The following is a 19075-nucleotide window of genomic DNA, read 5'->3' as shown; positions in this document are numbered from 1 at the left end:
TCCGAATGCTGTTCTACACTCTGTCAATCTGTTTGACTCATTAAACAGCAAACATTACAAGAACAACATCTGATGAGCAAACAAGAGAGCAGGCTTCTGTTGGTATTGTTGTCATTTGTTTAGGATTTAATTGGAAAAACTTGAATTTAGTTTGTAGAATTAAATTAAACTGCATTGCATAATATATGTTTGTATACATAACATCAAAAAAATTGAGTAGACAATACTCAAAAGCTGAAATTTTAAATATTAAGTTATATTTATGTTATTATATATCTAAAACAAGTACACTTAACTTAGACTTCACTTAAAAATTATTCGTAGACGACTTAAAAGATTTACATGAAGAGATATTTCCAACCAATTGGCACAATGAATTAAGTAAATTCAACAAAACACTTTTGCTGGGTGTAATTTGGAGCCTATATTTACATTGTGTATTATACTGAACGGAAGTTTGTAGAATTAAGTTAAACTGAATTGCATAATATATGTTTGTATACATAACATCAAAAAATATAGAAGACAATACTAAAAATAGTTGAGCTGAAATTTTAAATATTAAGATGTATTAATATATCTAAAACATAACAAGTACAATTAACTTAGACTTCACTTAAAAATTATTCGTAGACAACTTAAAAGGTGTGTCTAGATTTACATGAAGATATTTATTCCAACTAATAGGCACAATGAAATTGAGTAAATTTAAAAAAAAACATTTAGTGGGTGTAATTTGGAGCCTATATTTACATTGTGTATTATACTCTAGGTAATCAACAGTAAAAATCACAAAAAGAAGCCACAGGTTGAGGGTTTAACATTATTTTTCATATCCTATCGTCGTGGTTAAATTCCCTCAGTAGCTGACGAGTGCAGAACCTCAGCAGCTGACGGAACAAGGTGACCTTAACTCGCAGACACACTGCAGTTAATTGCCTTTCGTTCTCTCTCGTGCTCTCGCTCCCCGAATAGATGCAGCGTTCCCAAGTTCAATCCAATCCTCGCGTGGCGTTTAAGGTCAGGCCTGCACAAGACGAGGTTCATTAGCCCGCCGGATGGAGCTGCGCTGTCGCCGCAGGGCGCAGAGGTCTGAAGGTTTATCCATTCATGTGTGTGTGGGTGGGTGTGTGTGGGTGTTCGGTTTGCGAATGGGTCAAGCTCCTGTAAACATGACACCCGAGCGAGTTGTTTCTCATTCTCTCAGTCAATCAGTCGGACACAGCAGAGGCTAGAGGTCACGTGTCCTGATGGACAGCATGTTGATGACGTGTTTACAGATGTTGTGTGTGATCCTGTGGCTCAGGAGGAACAGAGGTGCACCATGCTGAACCCCCCAGTTGGGTGAATGAGATGTTATGGTGGATTACATTGGGAAAGAGCTTTATATCATTTACAGTCCGTCAAGGCCTGTGTTTGTTTGTGTTTCTGACAGATCTGAGTGCTTATTACTGAGCTCGTAGCGATTCATGTTGTGATGGGAAGCTTTTACAATATATCGACTTGTGTTTCTAATATTCTTCAGCCTCATGTTTGTAAATGGACGGAGCGAGAGCCTCAGTCTGATTGTGTCCAGTCGCTGTAAATAAGATTATAATAACACCTTCCTGACAGTGTCGATCCAAACCGAACGTTATCGTTAACGAGGGAGAACGCACGGCTGAGCTTTTGTTTTTGCAATTTGATGTCGATCCAAATAAAAAATCTGGATCTTTTTGGATTTGCTGTCAGTGCAGCTTTTAGGGATGACGATGGATCAGGCCACCACTTTGTTTTGGACACTAGTGGATGGATCGCTGTGACATTTTGCTCCAGATACGCCAATCCTCTGACTCTCCCTTCAGCTTCAGCTCCAGTCATTTGGTTTTAAGTGAAATGGGTTGAAAACTGACTGAATCGATTGCCATTAAATAAAGTGCTAAAATTCAGATTTGCCCTCAAGGATTAACTGGAATAATCTCATGAACGACTTTTTAATCCGTCCAAAACTTTGGTTTATGATCAAATTCGGACCAAATCGAATGAGCTGCAGCTCTTTTTAGGGCTTTTTCTCAAATGAAAACATCACAACCTGCTGAACACGTGGTTTCAATGTGAGGAAGCTTTAAAGCCTCACTGTGCATGAATACAGTTTTCAACAGGGGCTTGTTATTTCTCTGAGTTTCACTTGAGGACGTGGAGTCGAGCCGACCGACCACGTGTTTAATTGACGAGCCGGAGCCGCCCCAGCAGATAATTGACAGATTCGATCGATGATGAAAATAAAGATGAGGTGCAGCTCTGCTCCTCACTGTAAACCTGTGTGGGTTCCAGCTCAGTGTATCCTGTCACTCATCCTGAAACACTGAATTTTTTATTTTGTTTTCCGTCTTCACCCCAGCGTTGACCTGCTCTCTTTCTCTAACTCTTGAATAGACACCTCCTTGTGATTCTGTTTTTCAAAGATTCGGCTTTCCTTGTTTTTTCTTGTGCTTCTGTATATCCCTGTGTGTGCGTGGTTCTTTTTGTTATATGTCCCTTTGTGTTTGTGCACTTGTGAGTCCTAGCAGCAGCAGATCAGACACAGCGGAGTGTTTTTTATTTTGTTCCCCCCGTGGTCTCTCTCGTCTCCTCACCTGAACCGAAGCAGAAGAGGGTCACAGCAGGGGGGCCCGAACAATGCCGGGGCTGGAAAGGACACACAGGCATTTGCTTTTTTTAGACCTAATTGTAGTCATGGCAAGAGGAAAACAAATGAAAATAGATCTGTCAGCGAGCGTGAGGTCCTGTCATGTTATTTATAACCTTCCGCCAACGAGGTTTTCACCCAGGTCCATTTTCCTGGTTCGTTATTGAGCAAGATTATGGGGAAACTACTGGAGGGATCAGAAGGAAAGATGGTGGCGCTTGGTGGAAGGATGGGTCATGGGTCATGGAAGAAGCCATAAAACGTTATTTCACCTGCGTCAGTTTATTGGGATGATGAAAATCTGGCTTATTGATGGAAATGATGATGATATAAATGCGTGTGTGAAATTTGGCCCAGTTACTCCAGTTTGTTTTGAGGGCTGTCCCACACCTTCAGCAAACCGCCCCTCCCCACTACATTAACATGTTGTACATCACATGTCTGATATGTACACACGACTGGTTTGTTCTGCCAACTCAGCTCTATTTGTACAGCACCAAATCACAACAAACATTATCTCATGGACCTTTATATAATAAGGTCTTACAGGATTATAGAGAAACTATACATTTATGCACTGACTGTAGATGTTACAGGTGATTTGAGTATTTAAAAACACTGGATACTTGTATTTTTGTACTGGCTGTGTAGTATTGTGTGTTTTGTGAGGCAACTTCCCACAAAAATGTCACAAATCATTAGATATCATGATGATTACTGTGTTTTAGTGCGTGTGGGGGAGACACGATCCTAAGAAGGACTTGACTCATGTGGTGAAAGCAGCAGGGGGGGGGCTGAGCTTTTGAAAGCTTCAATATTGAAATGACATTTTCCTTTTTGTTTCTGACTCAGACATTAGAAGTTCAGACATGTGTTCTCATCGAGCTCATTTAAAAACAAACGGAGCTCATGAAATATGATTTTTTTTTTTTTTGTTGTATCTGCGTCTCGGTTCCAGGGCCAGAACCAGAGGATCAGCCCGAGCTCCACCCTGACCAGCAGCACCGCCTCCCCCCCTGCAGGCAGCCCCTGCTCCACCCTCCCCCCTGCCATGCCAGGCCAGGCCTACGGCTCCGTCACCAGTCCCACCTCGACACTGGAGAGCCGGGACAGCGGGATTATCGGTGAGATTTGCTGCACACGGATTTACAAATATTAATTAGAAAAACTTAAATTTAGTTTGAAGAATTAATTTAAACTGAATGGACATAATATATTTCTTTACACATAACATCAAAAAATTGAATAGAAAATACTCAAAATAGTTACATTTTAAGATATATTTGTAATAATACGACTAAAACATAATAAGTACACTTAACTTAGACTTCATTAAAAAATGATTCGTAAACAACTTAGATTTAGATGAAGATATTTCTTGCAACCATTTGGCACTTGAAATTAAGTAAATTCAACAAAACACTTTAAGTGGGTGTAATTTGGAGCCTATATTTATACTGTGTATAACACTTTAGCATATCAACAGTAAAAAATCACAAAAAGAAACCACAGGTTGAGGGTTTAACTTTATTTTTCATATCCTATCGTCGTGGTTACATTCCTTCAGTAGCTGACGTGTGCAGAACCTCAGCAGCTGACGGAATGTCTTTTATACATACTTTTATACATGTATAAAAGTATATAAATGATAAGACTGGTAAGAACACTTCCCTGCTGTGGTGGATACACAATAAATCCTAATAACGATAGATTATTAATGGTAAAAATTCAGGCAAGGCAGTGACGTCATCAAACAAAAAACAGGCAAATCTTTTTATATACTTTTATACATGTATAAAAGTATATAAATGATAAGACTTGTAAGAACACTTCCCTGCTGTGGTGGATACATAATAAATCCTAATAACGATAGATTATTAATGGTACAAATTCAGGCGAGGCAGTTACGTTAAAAAACAAAAAAAACTGGCAAATCTACAAAACACGTGATTCCAGCTCCAAAGTCTGGGATCTGTGAAGAGATCAAAGCCTGTGACAGTCGGCAGGAACATGCCCGAGGTCGCATCCTGATTCTTTTAACCCCAAAGTGATTACAGGGTTCGTACGGTCATGAAAAACCTGGATAAGTCATGGAATTTTAAAATGGGTTTTTCCAGGCCTGGAAAAGTCATGGAAAAAAATAATCTTCCAAAAGTTTTGGAAAAGTCATGGAAATTTGTTATATTCATATTTTCATGTCGTTCATTTTAGGGATGGGCATAATTAATAGACAATCGATTAAGACAATTTAATCGAATGCCCATCCCTAGTTCATTTACGCTGAGTTTTAAATAATTCATATGCTTTTAAAGAAATACGCTAAAAATATAGGCAGGCATACTTGGGTTTGTGTCATTTAAGGTATACTTTATGCCTTGGAATTCTCATTGTTAGTTTGAATACTACATTTTGTCACTTTTTCGTGTATACACCGAGATTTCACAAAATGTCCGGTCATGGAAATTTGGTTTAAAGTTATTGAAAGGTCATGGAAAAGTCATGGAAATCCATTGGTCAAAATGTGTATGAACCCTGGATTATATCTCACTGCCAGAGCCGTCCCGATTGGTCGATAAGTAGAAACCAGGGCGTGGTTCGGATTCTGTAAAAATGAATGAAACCGATTCCTCACTTCCCTCCTCTCTGTCTGAGTTTCCAGTCAGACGGTGATTACCTGTCATGCACCCGTCTGTGGAAGATGACTCGAGTGCAGATGTCATGTAGACACATCAGCTGGGTCATTCCTGGACTGTTAGTGTAAACTACGATGTCAGGACTTGTGTCATTCAGTGTCTCCTGGCAGCAGCTGGGGCTCGATGATGCAAACATCACGTCAACAGGCCGCAGGTTGACTCAGAGCGGCGCTAAATGTACCAAAGCAGATGTGTCTGGTGAAGTGACGGTTTCTTCTCCTTCTGTTCTGCAGCCACTCTGACCAGCTATTCCGAGAACATGGAGCGAGGCGGCAAATACGGCGAGGGCTCCCGGGCCAACCTCAAGCTGTGGCAGTCCCAGAAATCAGGCATGGACTCCTTCCTGTACCGGGTGGATGAGAACATGACCGCCTCCACTTACAGCCTCAACAAAATCCCCGAGCGCAGCCTGGAGAGCATGTCCTCCCACTCCGCCCACTCCATCCCTCTGTACCTCATGCCCCGCCCTAACTCTGTGGCAGGTGAGTCCCTTCCTCCTCCCTTCCCCCACCCCCCACCTCTCTCTCTCTCCCTGTGAAAGGCAGCAGTTGGGCATGCGGTAAATATTCTGCCAAGATGGAGAGCTGTCTGTGGCAAAATTGGATTGAACTGCTGCTTTTCCGTCCTCGTGCTCCCTCTTCACTCCTGTCCAGCTTTCTCTCCTTGCCTGTTTTTCTGCCGAGGTGAACTGTGATCCCTCCCTTTGAATTCCTCCATGTCCGACTGTGTGAACCCCGAATGCAGCAATGAAACCCTGTTGAGAAGAGAAGAATATATCTGTGGTTTGAAGGAGCAACTTCACACAAGGTTCAAACTTTAAACTGGGAGAACTATATGAGTTTTCCTGACACATTTCTTCAAGTTAGACTAGAAGGCTTTCTACTGTGGTTATTCAGATGTGGTGTTATTCTTAGGGCCGAGTACCGAGGTGGATCACGGCTTAAACCCCTCCTCTTTACAGTCACTACATTACTATCTCGTCTCTCATTGGCTATTAGTAGTGTGGTAACAATCCAGATTTTTAATATACAAAACTCACATTATTGTATATATGAATGGGACTAGTGCAGTCTTCAGGAAGCCAACATTTGATAACTTGATACAAAAATATGCTCCAGACCACATTTCTCCTGAAAATCTGTGATAAATCAACTTTAACTTCCAAAAATCTGAGCCTGGCCTTTTGAAAGAGCTGCATTATGGTTTGATTAGATTCAATTTGTTGTCAATTTTATAAAGAATCTAAATAAATGTATATTCAGTGAGGAAATAGCTAGGTTGGATTTTTCAGGTAGCTGCAAATCCGCAGTGGTATTTAGTTCTTTAACTCTCCTGCCTCTCGTGTGGAGTGAAACCAGAGAGCAGGAGGAAGGGAATTAAAACGGCTTCAGCAGAACGCACTGGGAGAATATCGCATGAGGAAAGCTTCCATTTGTGTTGCTGACTGGGGTCTTATTGATGTGTGTTATTGTCGACCGCAGCTGCTTCAGAAAAGCTCCCAAAAGTAGCAGTAAATATATATCAGGAGAAATGCAAGTTTCATAACGCCGGGGGCCGCCCTAATGGGCCTGATGGTGTTATTGTTCCCATCATCAGACGATGAGCTTCACTCTGCACTTCTCCAACTCCCACTGGAAAAAAAAGTGTGTGTGTGTGTGCACGTAGCTCCGACACACACGTCTGCGTTTCACTAAACACTGTAAATGTGCCTGACGAGGTCGGTCGCCGCAGCCGTGACCCTCTCTCCACGCCGGTCGTGCTCGGCGGGTTTGACCCGGCTGTCTGGCAGCGCCGCGACGCCGCCGGGGTTCAGAGATGCTCCCTTGATCTCCTCTCCGCCCCTCAGTGCCCAGACCTTCAAAAGATACTGAGCTGGAGCTGCAGACAGATTTAAAAAAAAGAAAAAAAGAAACATGAAAAACGATGAGCTGCAGATGATGCAAACCATAAATAAAATAGAGGGGGAGTGAGAGAGAAAAAACAAAACCTGATGGCGTTTGTGTGTGTGTCAGGAACAGGAATTCCATATCGAGGAGAGGGATGGATACATGCGGAAGAGGAGTGGAGGAGAGTTTCATAATCTCTCTCTCTCTCTCTTCCTCCTCTCTCCTCCACAAAGAATGATGAGACGATGCAGGGATGGGAGGGGGGGGCGGGCAGGCTGAGGATTGGCTGGGCTCACGCGGCAGTGGAACATCAAAGCCCCAGGCATTAACCGTTTCTATCCCCCCCGAGTGACAGAGAGAGACACTCGCTTTGAAGTGCGGGGCGAGAGAGGGAGGGAGAGAGAGATACGGAGCGCGAGCAGAAGGCGACTGGGGAGGAAAATGAGGAGGGAGGCGGGTGGTGGTGGTGGCGGGAGGGGGGGGTGCTCTATTACCTAATGAAGGCAGTGCGTTGGCAGAGCTGAAGATGGATACGGAGGAAGGAGTAACCGAGACCGAGTTATCTCTCCCGTTTGTGGTGATGGAGTTTAGAGACGAGTGAATCTCTCAGTTGTTTTTTCTAAGTTTTCATTCAGGGAAATATATATATAAGCAAGAACAGAGAAGAAGAGCAGAGACCGGCCGTGCTTGTATAAAGCAGAGATCCCTACGAGAGGAATCCACAGACGGGTGTTCAACAGATTCAATAGTCAGGGAGGATGTGGAAGATGAAACCTTATGAAACCATATTTATATTCACTGCATCCAGATTTATCATTCGGATCCTCACCAAAATCCCATTGGTTAGTTCCTGATCCAAACCGCTTACTTCCCTTCAAATGTCATGATAATCTGCTCACAAACAGACAAACCTTGGCAGAGGAAAGAATAAATTGATATTGAGCAGATCCCTGACTTTTAAGCCCCGTTAACATCTGGTATTTGCAGGCTGTTTGAATCTGGATATGAAATTACATTTGCATTCAAACAAAACACAAACCCCAGGTGAAGAGAGGCGGCGCCACAGATGTCTCTGTGCGTTATTTAATCACTGTGTGCAGCTGGAAATACGTTGTATCTGCTCAAAATTTGACTTTAATCAGCTTGAAAACAGGATGTTTTTAAAGGTTTGATTCAAATTATTCAAATAACAACTCATACAACAACAGCTTGAGTGTCTAGGTAAAGTATGGATTAATTTCTCCATGTTTTAAAATAAGAAAACTCCAAGTTTTCCTGAAACAATTCAGCTTTTACTCTTTATATAATTTTGCATTGTAGTTTTTTTCAATTCTCTTATTTAAGGGTTGAGGCACAAACATCTTAGATTTAAAAGCTGAGAAATCACCTCCTCACCCGGATAAATTATCTTCCTAATCTGTGTGAACTGACCCTTTAATCCATGATGAAGCATCTATATGCACCAGTTTATGTAACAGCCTTGGGAGTGAGGAATCCCTCCGACTTAAACAAAGGCTAAAGGGATATAAACCACTGGGAGCTGCTCCCTCTCTCGCCTCTAATTTCACTAAATGAAGATAACAGCTCATCGGAGACAACACTTTTCAATTTGAAGGCCGGACGAGTGTCATTGATTTCCTTTTCCAACATCTCTCCCTGATTTCCTGTTTGTCCCTGGTCTGCTCGTTCACACTGAGTAACACCCGGAAGCTTTATTGTTTAAATACCAGGACCTCCATTATTTATCGTCCCAGGTTATCTCCTGGGGACATGTGAGGAGAATACTGAGTGTGTGTGTGTGTGTGCGTTCTTTGAAACAGGAAGTGTCTGATGTATCGTCACCCAAAGCGCCCGAGCTCTCTGCTGCACTGTCAGACTTTTTATCACTTTCTTTTTTTTTTCTCCACTGCCTGTGTCCATTCACTCTCTGTCTTCCTCACTCAGTTTCTCTTTTCCTCTTCATTCCTCCTCACCCTGTGCGTGCAGTCTCAGCGCATTGGCACAGGAGCTGTGGATGTGATCCCCGGCTTCCTGCTGCATTGCAGATAGAGATGATGAGCGCACAGATTCGAGTCCTCACATTCAAAACACAGTTGAAAGAGACGAGCAGAAACATGGGACTTTTCGGCCCGTCAGCCCTGAGTCACTCCTCCTGGGTTTAGCTGCAGATTAATGCCTCCACTGTCTCCGCTGCCCAGTCGGGTGACCAGCAGGCCCCTTCCCCTCGGTCCCACCGGGGCCAAGCCTCCAGCATTCTCAGCTGCCATTTCCCCTCCATTTTGGGAAAACCCATGTGGCTCGTTCTTTGGGTCCATGGTTGTGGTGACTCAGGCAGTCAACAACACACACACACACACACACACACACATGCTTAGCACTTCACTGAGCTTAACTCCCCCGACACAGAAACCACTCTTTGAACGGAGGACAGCTCAGGATCAGTGTTGATGTTGAGTTCTACACCAGGGAGAGCTGCTGGGCTCAGAGGTCGGCCATTGGGAGGGATTATTGGGCCTTACTTTTTGGACCGACTGGAGACACACACACACACACACACACACACACGCACACACACACACACACACACACACACACACACACACACACACACACACACACACACACACACACACACACACACACAGAGGATATTACTGAGGAGAAGCAGGCATTGACAGTTCCTGCCTCCCTCAACCCCTTGAATTTGACTTGGGATCTCAGGACCTCAGAGTATTACAGGTAGAGAAAAGGGAAAAGTACATTCATATTGTACATATTTCTACATATTATCTATCATTGATATTATTGTTTTTTCATCTACGTTACACCAAACTACTGCACAGATTGCCATGAAACTCTGTGGAAAGATTTGGTATTGGTCAGGACAGAACCCATTAAAGTCATGGGTCACGAGGTGGATCCATTTATTTTTTTGCCCAATTCCCCAATTTCCCAGATAATAATTCACGGGTCTAGATGAAAAACAATCAAGTTTATTTAGAGGTTGGGCCCTGGCAGTGATACTGAGCTCCTCTTCTCGTCTTTCACTTTTTAACTTCCTGTCTTTATCTTTCTCCTTGTACTTGAAGTACGTCCTTTGTAACTTGCTTCAGCTATTTCAGCTACCCTTGAATTTGACTTGGGATCTCAGGACCTCAGAGTATTACAGGTAGAGAAAAGGGAAAAGTACATTCATATTGTACATATTTCTACATATAATCTATCATTGATATTATTGTATTTTCATCTACGTTTCACCAAACTACTGCACAGATTGCCATGAAACTCTGTGGAAAGATTTGGTATTGGTCAGGACAGAACCCATTAAAGTCATGGGTCACGAGGTGGATCCATTTATTTTTTTGCCCAATTCACCAATTTCTCAGATAATAATTCACGGGTCTAGATGAAAAACAGTCAGGTATATTTAGAGGTTGGGCCCTGGCAGGGATACTGAGCTCCTCTTCTCGTCTTTCACTTTTTAACTTCCTGTCTTTATCTTTCTCCTTGTACTTGAGGTACGTCCTTTGTAACTTGCTTCAGCTATTTCTATAAAAAAAAAGTACTTGGCAATAAATATGATTCTGGATCTGTTTTCAAGGGTCTGAGGTAATTGCCAAGATCCGGTGAACGCATTAATCAAATGGAGCAAGAAACACAAGCAGCCAGAACAGACAGGATTTAAACTCAACCTCCGAGTTCGACAGATTTATTTAAGAGAGAAAAAGATGATAACTGTAAAAATTATGAGCGACTCTGTCTGTTGGGAGCATCCATCACAGTTCACAGACTGGCTTCTCGCTGCCTCTCTGTGCTTTCAGGCGTTATTACTGACATTTCAGGTGCACTCACTTTCAGGTTCACCTCCAAATAAATCTCAGAATCTGCTCGTCTGACTGCTCGTGCTTCTCGGCCCATTGCGTTTTAACGACGTCGCCGTGCTCCTCAGATGCTCCGATATTTCTACGGTGAATAAAAGTGTTTTCATGACTGATGGAAACACTGAATTGTCCCTTCACCCATCAAGGTACCGGCAACCTCTGGATGCTAAAGACTCTTGATCCTCCTTCACCCCAAACTGAATCGCTCGGGTGGTTCGGGTGTGACTAGGGTTGCAAAATTCAGGGAATATTCAAAGTTGGAAACTTTCCATGGGAATTAACGGGAATATACGTGAATTAACGGGAATAAACGGAAATATACGGGAATTAAAGGGAATTAACGGGAATAAACTGGAAATGTTGTGGGTAATTTATACTAACTGTATTTACCTTGTCATAAACAGACATAAATATAAACATTTTGTTTTGTCATAGGCTGATTTGAGCCCTGAGGAAACTTTGGGCACTTGACTATATGCTTCTGCATCGTTGTGTCATTCTTAACATAGGTCTTTGCACAGTATTTGCAAATGTACACAGCCTTTCCTTCTACATTGAATGGGGTGAAATGTCTCCACATATGAGATAGTGCACGTGGCATTGTTCTGTAGAATAAGATGAGAAAAAAGTTTGTAAAAAAACACTAATGCAATGCCAGAGATATAAATAGTTAGCCAAACAATTGGAATCGTCTGTAAACATATTTTACAATTGATGGATAAATGAATGGAAATAGTCTAGATGAACAGATGAACAATCCTCAATCAGCATGCTAATATATTTTCCCCAGTAATATCATGGAAACTTACCTGACTAGTCCTGCACACTACAGCAGGCCTCAATAGCCCTGCTGTAGAGTGAAGGATGCTGGGAGTTATCTGTGCATGTGATGGAAGAATGCACAGTGGAGGGTTGAAAATCAACTTGCAGTTTGTGCTGCACTCTATACATCTTTAAAATAGAGTTTTGAATGATGTTTTTATTGCTCAGCGTTTAATTTGCGTATTTTTTTTTTTTCAAAATTCCCAAAATTCCCCAGCTAAACTTCCCACGGAAACTGTCCGCCCCTTTGCAACCCTTGGTGTGACGGAGAACCGAGTCCGTCGCTCACCCTCACCGGCGACGTCTTATCTCGTTTAACACTCACTCGTTCTGAGCGTCGGCCCCGAAGACACGGCGAGGTGTGAACATTCAAGCAGCCAGCGTTAGACAACATTCAGTCCATGAATAAAACATTTGTCTGCAGAGCTAATTAATCCTGAGAGGGGTCGGATGGCATCTGCCTCCGTGCCGCGTGACAGACACTGAGAGGAGGGAGTCTGGAGCAGAACCACACAGGGTCGGCTCTTGGTCGCCTGACAACTGCCACCGGCTGGTCGTGACCCGCTGCTGCCGCCTTCTTCTCTGTGCATTTATGGGCTGTATATGTTTCATAATGTGAACACTTGTTGACAGCAGTGTCCTTATTTGTCCTCTGTCTCCCTCCCTCCCTCCCTCTCTCTATCCCTCTATCCATCCCCTACATGAATGCAGCGACTAGCTCCGCCCACCTGGAGGACCTGGCCTACCTGGATGAGCAGAGGCACACGCCGCTACGCACCTCGTTGCGCATGCCCAGGCAGAGCACCACCTGCGGGCCGGGTCGCTCCGGGCAGGACCTGAGAGGTGAGCAACCAGGCTGAGAGAGCATGCACACACACACACACACACACACACACACACACACACGTACGCACAATCAAAGGCCGTCATGCTTGAGCCCTGACAGCTGTTGAGTCTGTGAGGTGTATCTCGTGCTGTCAGTCACACTGAGTGATGAAACGCTGTGTTTCTGTGCTATGAGATGTTTTTAGACTTTATATAAAGATGGACGCCATGACGGCTCCCTAGAAGTGAAGCCAAAGTGTCTTGATCACCCCCTGGTGGCTGGCTGCAGTGTAAACCCCTCAGCCTACACAAATATCGAATCCAGACTAAAAATAAACTAAAAGAAACAATAAGCTGAGAGATGTTGTACAGTAAATGCTGGCTGTGGTTAAGAACCTCAGTGTAGGTGAAAAACAGTGCAAACCACAAGTCTGAGCATCCAACCATCGTTTATTTTGATTTTCTTTTAGCTGTAGAAATGCAGTCGTGTCTCAGGCCGGGCTGTGATTAGCTTCACATTAGACACAGTGCACCAGTGAACAATAGGACACTGTTCTGTTCTCCATCCACACGCAGCACAAAGCAGCTGAGCATCGCCAGGCGACGGCAGCATGACGGGCGAGTTATTTTTAAAAAATTCAAATGAAAAGTCAGTGACGGTTGATTTGCAGTTTGTTATGTGGCAGATGCGTCTGCAAGAGTGTGTGAGTGTTAGTGTGTGAGAGAGAGAGAGAGAGACTGAGGCAACACACATTGAGCATTTTGTCAGGTTGTGTCACCACCACTAAGCTAAAGAGACAAAGATTTGTCTCTGCACTAAATATTCACGGTCATCGTTCAGGTCCAGCACCCACACGCTCCTCCGTTATCCAGCGAACCTCCTCGGCCTCCTCGCCACTGACCAAACAACCTGATGTCACCATGTCACACTTCCCCCTCGCCCGTCTTCCTGCGTCACTTAGCCAGGAACGAGCGCCCTAATGGCCGCCCTCCGCCATCCAAGCGAACACAAATATGCGTCCGTGTGTATTTTAAACACCTGTTAAGACCCCACTTAGCTGAGAGCTCGCTCCACTGAGCGGCGACGTGATTCCCCTGCCAGGGTGAGAGAGAGCATGAGAAGGAAGGAGACGGGTAGAGGTTAAAAAGAGAGAGAGATGGAAGAAAAGAGCGAGAGGAAGGTTAGGCAGCTGAGTTTCACTGTTTCTGCCACAGCCACTTGTTTCAACCTTCGTCCTCTGAGGGCAGCCAAGTGTGTTTACAAGCCAGCCGACTGCGTCCTAGCATGCTTCCTGCCTCCTCGGATCAGCGTCAGCGCCTCACCGGGTGTACGGCTCCTGCTTCACCAGGAGAGAGAGAGAGAGAGAGAGAGACAGAGAGAGAGACAGACAGGACGTGGAGGAGAGCAAGTTGAACAACAGACTTTTTTTCTCTGCTGATTTTATAAGAGAAAACACTTTTTAATCCTCATATTTGTAATAAGAGACTAATGGGTAAAGAATCACCGGATAAAGGATGAGTTTGTAATGTGATTGGTTGATGTTTTTAATCACATGGTCCTCAGGGAACAACTTTCACGCTTCCCCAGAACATTCTCCATCACAACCATATCCAGCTCCACCCTCGGCCCAATCCACATGATATTATCTGGCTGGTTTGATGATCAGAAAGAAGAACCACATCCTTCCTTCCTTCCATTATCGATACCGCTTAGTGTCCCACTGAGCCACCTGATCAACCACAGGGATTTCCTTTGAGTCTGCATCGAACAAACAAATGGACGGAGGAAAACACAACCTCCTAAACTAACTTTTTTGGCATTTATTGTAATATTTGGATCCTCATGCCTCAGAAATCTCTGATATTTGGGCTCCTTCAGCGTCACAGAAGGCGTCTTGTTGGTCCTTTCCTGTGAGGAGCCGATGAGGAGAGCAGTCCTCTGGTTCTGTGTTGGTCAGGTGCTAACCAGCTGACTGAGGCAGCTCTATCTCTGGCCGGCTTCAGTCGAAGCTGCTTCAGATGTCGGCCATCGGGGGCCCGAGCCGTGCTGCTGTTTCGAGGAGTGTGAGTCAGACTGTAATGGACCTTCTTGCTCCTCCTGCCTGCCTACGTCCAAGATTTACCACCCACCTTTATCTATTCACCGCAGAACTCCATCACGTAACTGAACACTGGCAAACACTTTCTCCGTCGTTTATCTTTGGTCCTCCATCGCTCCGTCCCTCCTCCCTCCCTCTGCTCTCGGACACAGAGCAGGCCTTGTGTTCTAGCTTTTAGTTTTTTATCACATATACACTCTCTGACCCGGGAGAAACATGAATAATAAGTCGCAGAAATCCACCCAGGCACTTTAATCGATTAGGCATTTAAAGGGTGAGGCCGCTGATGAATGAATATGTTTCTCACAGCCGTCAAATCCCTGGAAAACACCAAGAGCAGCAATGAATTGATTCTTAATACAAGACTCGTCTGTGTATCCGAAGCCTGGCAGAGTTTAGAGCTCCATTGTTGTTGTTGAGCTTGGCCCTGTAATTTACTTCAAGTCAATTCCACATACAGTGTTCTGCTGCTGCAATAAACCGCGGCTGAAAATAGACCCAAACTAATTCACTCACGGTTTGTGAAAAACTACCAAGTCCCAGTTGTGCTTAGGAAATCACTGAGACTTTAAAATAATGAATCTATAAAATGGTCTTCATCTTCAGTAAGAGCTATAGGCATTGAGCTCACTACCACAGATAGATGAGTGGCATGGTGGCACAGTGGTTGGTTACATCAAGAAGGCTCAGGGTTCAAATCTGACACCTTAGGTCGGTGGTTCGATCCCCGGTTCCTTTGGCAAGATACTGAATCCAAATTGTCCCTGAGACCGGAAAAAGCACAAGATAAATACAGTTCAATTTATTCACTAGGTGTGACTTAGACACATTGTTTATTATATGTTATTATTTGTATATCCACTTGTTGGAAGGATGGAACATGGATTCAGGAAAAGTCTTATTTTACATTTTGACCAATTTTCCCAGGAAATAATTCTTGGATCCTGATGAGAACACGAAGACATGTTTAGATATTTATGAGTTTGTGCAATTTTTGGTGCAGATCCAAATAACAATCTGGATCTAGGCAATGTGAATGTGTTTTCCTGATGGGCCCTGTCGGAGGTGTGCTCTCTCTAATCTATTAGTAAACATGTGTTTACAGCAAACAGGCGAGGGAGGAGATAAGAGTCCAGATGTGATGACGGTGCAGAAACCTGATTACAGCAAAACAACCATGACTCGTTTCAGGTCGTTAACTTGTCTGCAGCTACATTGTTTTGATCTTAATTTGATAAATGTTTATTTTCATTTAATCTGGACTTTGAGAAGGAATGTGTGGTTTGGTTTGTCTTTAAAATCTGATATAACTCTGTTGCTTGGCTGTAAAACATGAAGTCAGTCAACATCAGGAAGATTAGGGTTTATTTTTAATATAGGAACATGTAGATTTATGCTGTTGCTCTATAAGCCAACTGTGCAAATTACATAAGATTAGATTTTTTCTTTTGGAAGGACGGAAATTGCATAAGATCCTGTTGCTGTTGCGTATGCTAGATGTGTGGCTCTGTGTCCGCTGTGAGAAGAGATGTCTGGAATTTCAAGCGTGCGTCTGAAAAACCAGACAGAGGAATAAAAACCACAATCCTTCCACAAACTCACACATCAGCCACAAGGGTCTAAGGCTTGAACTCAGATAAACCATCGCCCCACAACCCTCACTGAAAGCATTTGATCATCTGAGCCGCTCTTCCTCCTCCTCCTCCTCCTCCTCCTCCTCCTCCTTCTCCTCCTCCTCCTCCTCCTCCTCCTCCTCCTCCTCCTCCTCCTCCCATCATTTCCACTCCATCTCCACCTCTGTTCCAACTCTACTCTCCTCCAGTACCCATCCTCTTCTCCTCCTCCGCACCTCCTCTTCCTCCTCCTCCTCCCATCATTTCCTCCCCTTCTCCACCTCTGTGCCAACTCCACTCTCCTCCAGTACCCATCCTCTTCTCCTCCTCCGCACCTCCTCCTCCTCCTCCTCCTCCGCACCTCCTCCTCCTCCCATCATTTCCTCTCCTTCTCCACCTCTGTGCCAACTACACTCTCCTCCAGTACCCTTCCGCTTCTCCTCCTCCTCCTCCTCCTCCTCCTCCTCCCATCATTTCCACTCCATCTCCACCTCTGTGCCAACTCCACTCTCCTCCAGTTCCCATCCTCTTCTCCTCCTCCGCACCTCCTCCTCCTCCTCCTCCTCCTCCCCCCATCATTTCTTCTCCTTCTCCACCTCTGTGCCAACTCCACTCTCCTCCTCCTCCTCCGCACCTCCTCCTCCTCCTCCTCCCATCATTTCCACTCCATCTCCACCTCTGTGCCAACTCCACTCTCCTCCAGTACCCATCCTCTACTCCTCCTCCGCACCTCCTCCTCCTCCTCCTCCTCCTCCTCCCCCCATCATTTCTTCTCCTTCTCCACCTCTGTGCCAACTCCACTCTCCTCCTCCCCCTCCGCACCTCCTCCTCCTCCTCCCATCATTTCCACTCCATCTCCACCTCTGTGCCAACTCCACTCGCCTCCAGTACCCATCCTCTTCTCCTCCTCCGCACCTCCTCCTCCTCCTCCTCCTCCTCCTCCTCCTCCTCCTCCTCCTCCTCCTCCTCCTCCTCCTCCTCCTCCTCCCCCCATCATTTCTTCTCCTTCTCCACCTCTGTGCCAACTCCACTCTCCTCCTCCACACCTCCTCCTCCTCCTCCTCCTCCTCCTCCTCCTCCTCCTCCTCCTCCTCCTCCTCCCATCATTTCCTCTCCATCTCCACCTCTGTGCCAACTCCACTCTCCTCCACTTCCCATCCTCTTCTCCTCCTCCGCACCTCATCATCCTCCTCCTCTTCATCCTCCACTCCCTCTCAAGCCTGCTCAGTCACCGTGAGTCATCCTCACCTGGTGAATAATTAAAAGCGTCTGAGACTCTGCTCCGTCTGGCCATGAAGAGGGAGGGAGGGTGTGGGGGGGTGATACCTTGCTCAGTGTTGCCTGAGGGGGGGGTGTTATGGGCTGCATTACGAGCCTCTGCCATCCATCCGCCCCTCACTCACGCGCTCACGCACCCGGATAACAACTCCCCCGGCCGCCCTTCACAACATGGCTGCCATGTTTTCTCCCGGAGCACCTGACACCGAGGAGCAGCAGCGGCTGCACGACTTCACGCTCAGGACGTGTAATCGCTTCTGCCGTTTGGAGAAGTGTGTGTTTTACAATTCCACGAGGAGCGAAACGGAGCTTTCCAAGACACGTTTGGCACCAAGTCACCCTGAAGTTAATTGAGTTAGTGGCACTTAAGACGGAGTAGGTTTGGGTATTTAGCCTCTCACTTCGGGGGCCGGTGCTTTTAGAGACGCCAGCGTCGGGTAGTTTTTTGCGTTTCCCATCACCAGAGTTGCGTCAGGTCCATTCTCTCACAGCATGACACAGAACTGAAGGAATATTGCATCAGTTTGTGAATTATAGACATAATAGAGTCGTCGGTCTCTCTTTGAATGTCTCTGTGTCTGTGTGTGTGTGTGTTGTGTAAGTGCTAAAATAATCTGACTGGGGAATATGGATGAAATGTCTTTTATTACATCGGGCTGCTCTCGGCTCTGAGCTCGGTGCAGCAGAACTCGTTGTACTCGGTAGAAGCTCGTCACCCACTTTCAGGTATAGCAGGCCACTTTTCCGCTGATTCTATAAGTATTGTATAATATATTCATCACATTTCCCTCTCATTTTGTATAATTAGCTTTTCCTGGAAAGATGAAGTCCTGCTTGCAACAGCACTCTGGTGCGATGGGCGGTAAAAGAATACATCAAGAGCCGTATCAGCTCATTATGTTCTGTCCCCGACGCTAAATCGGGACTGGACTCGCTTACAGAACACACGCGGCTCTAATGCAACACACACTCGCACACTGCTGAAGCGTACCTGCACACAGTGAAGACATTTCTGCCGACACATAGAAATGCAGCAGCGGCTCATCCTTGCGGTCCACTATATGCTACAGACGGCCCTGAGTCACTGTGCTTATTGCTCGTACGCTGCAGAGTGTGAAATGAGCTGCTGCACTCGTCCCAGTCTCTGACCAGCAGCCGTATATTTCTCTCAGCACCCGGTCGAGAGTCTGATCAAATCAAGGAGCAGAGAGAAGAATATAGCATTTTTTTAACAGTTTGTTTTAGCTGGTCTGTAATAACTCCAAATACTGGACTCGTCTCATTCTGCAGTAGATTACTTTGTGGTGAGA

The 19075-nt window shown here is 45.0% G+C and overlaps 1 protein-coding gene across 1 annotated transcript in view; it reads left to right on the top strand.

Annotated features, from left to right (window-relative positions):
• The window catches only part of tanc2b (tetratricopeptide repeat, ankyrin repeat and coiled-coil containing 2b), a 115672-nt gene that overhangs the window by 73441 nt on the left and 23156 nt on the right, over positions 1 to 19075 (top strand). Inside the window, exons 7-9 of the mRNA XM_061095232.1 lie at positions 3627 to 3792; positions 5595 to 5843; positions 12662 to 12793. Of these exons, the coding sequence (XP_060951215.1) occupies positions 3627 to 3792; positions 5595 to 5843; positions 12662 to 12793 (547 nt within the window). The remainder of the gene's footprint in view (positions 1 to 3626; positions 3793 to 5594; positions 5844 to 12661; positions 12794 to 19075) is intronic.

This window comes from Limanda limanda, chromosome 21, assembly GCF_963576545.1.
Source record: "Limanda limanda chromosome 21, fLimLim1.1, whole genome shotgun sequence".
Classification (NCBI taxonomy): Eukaryota; Metazoa; Chordata; class Actinopteri; order Pleuronectiformes; family Pleuronectidae; genus Limanda; species Limanda limanda.
Note: the sequence above shows the minus strand (reverse complement) of the source record. Positions and strands in the feature narration are given on the sequence as shown.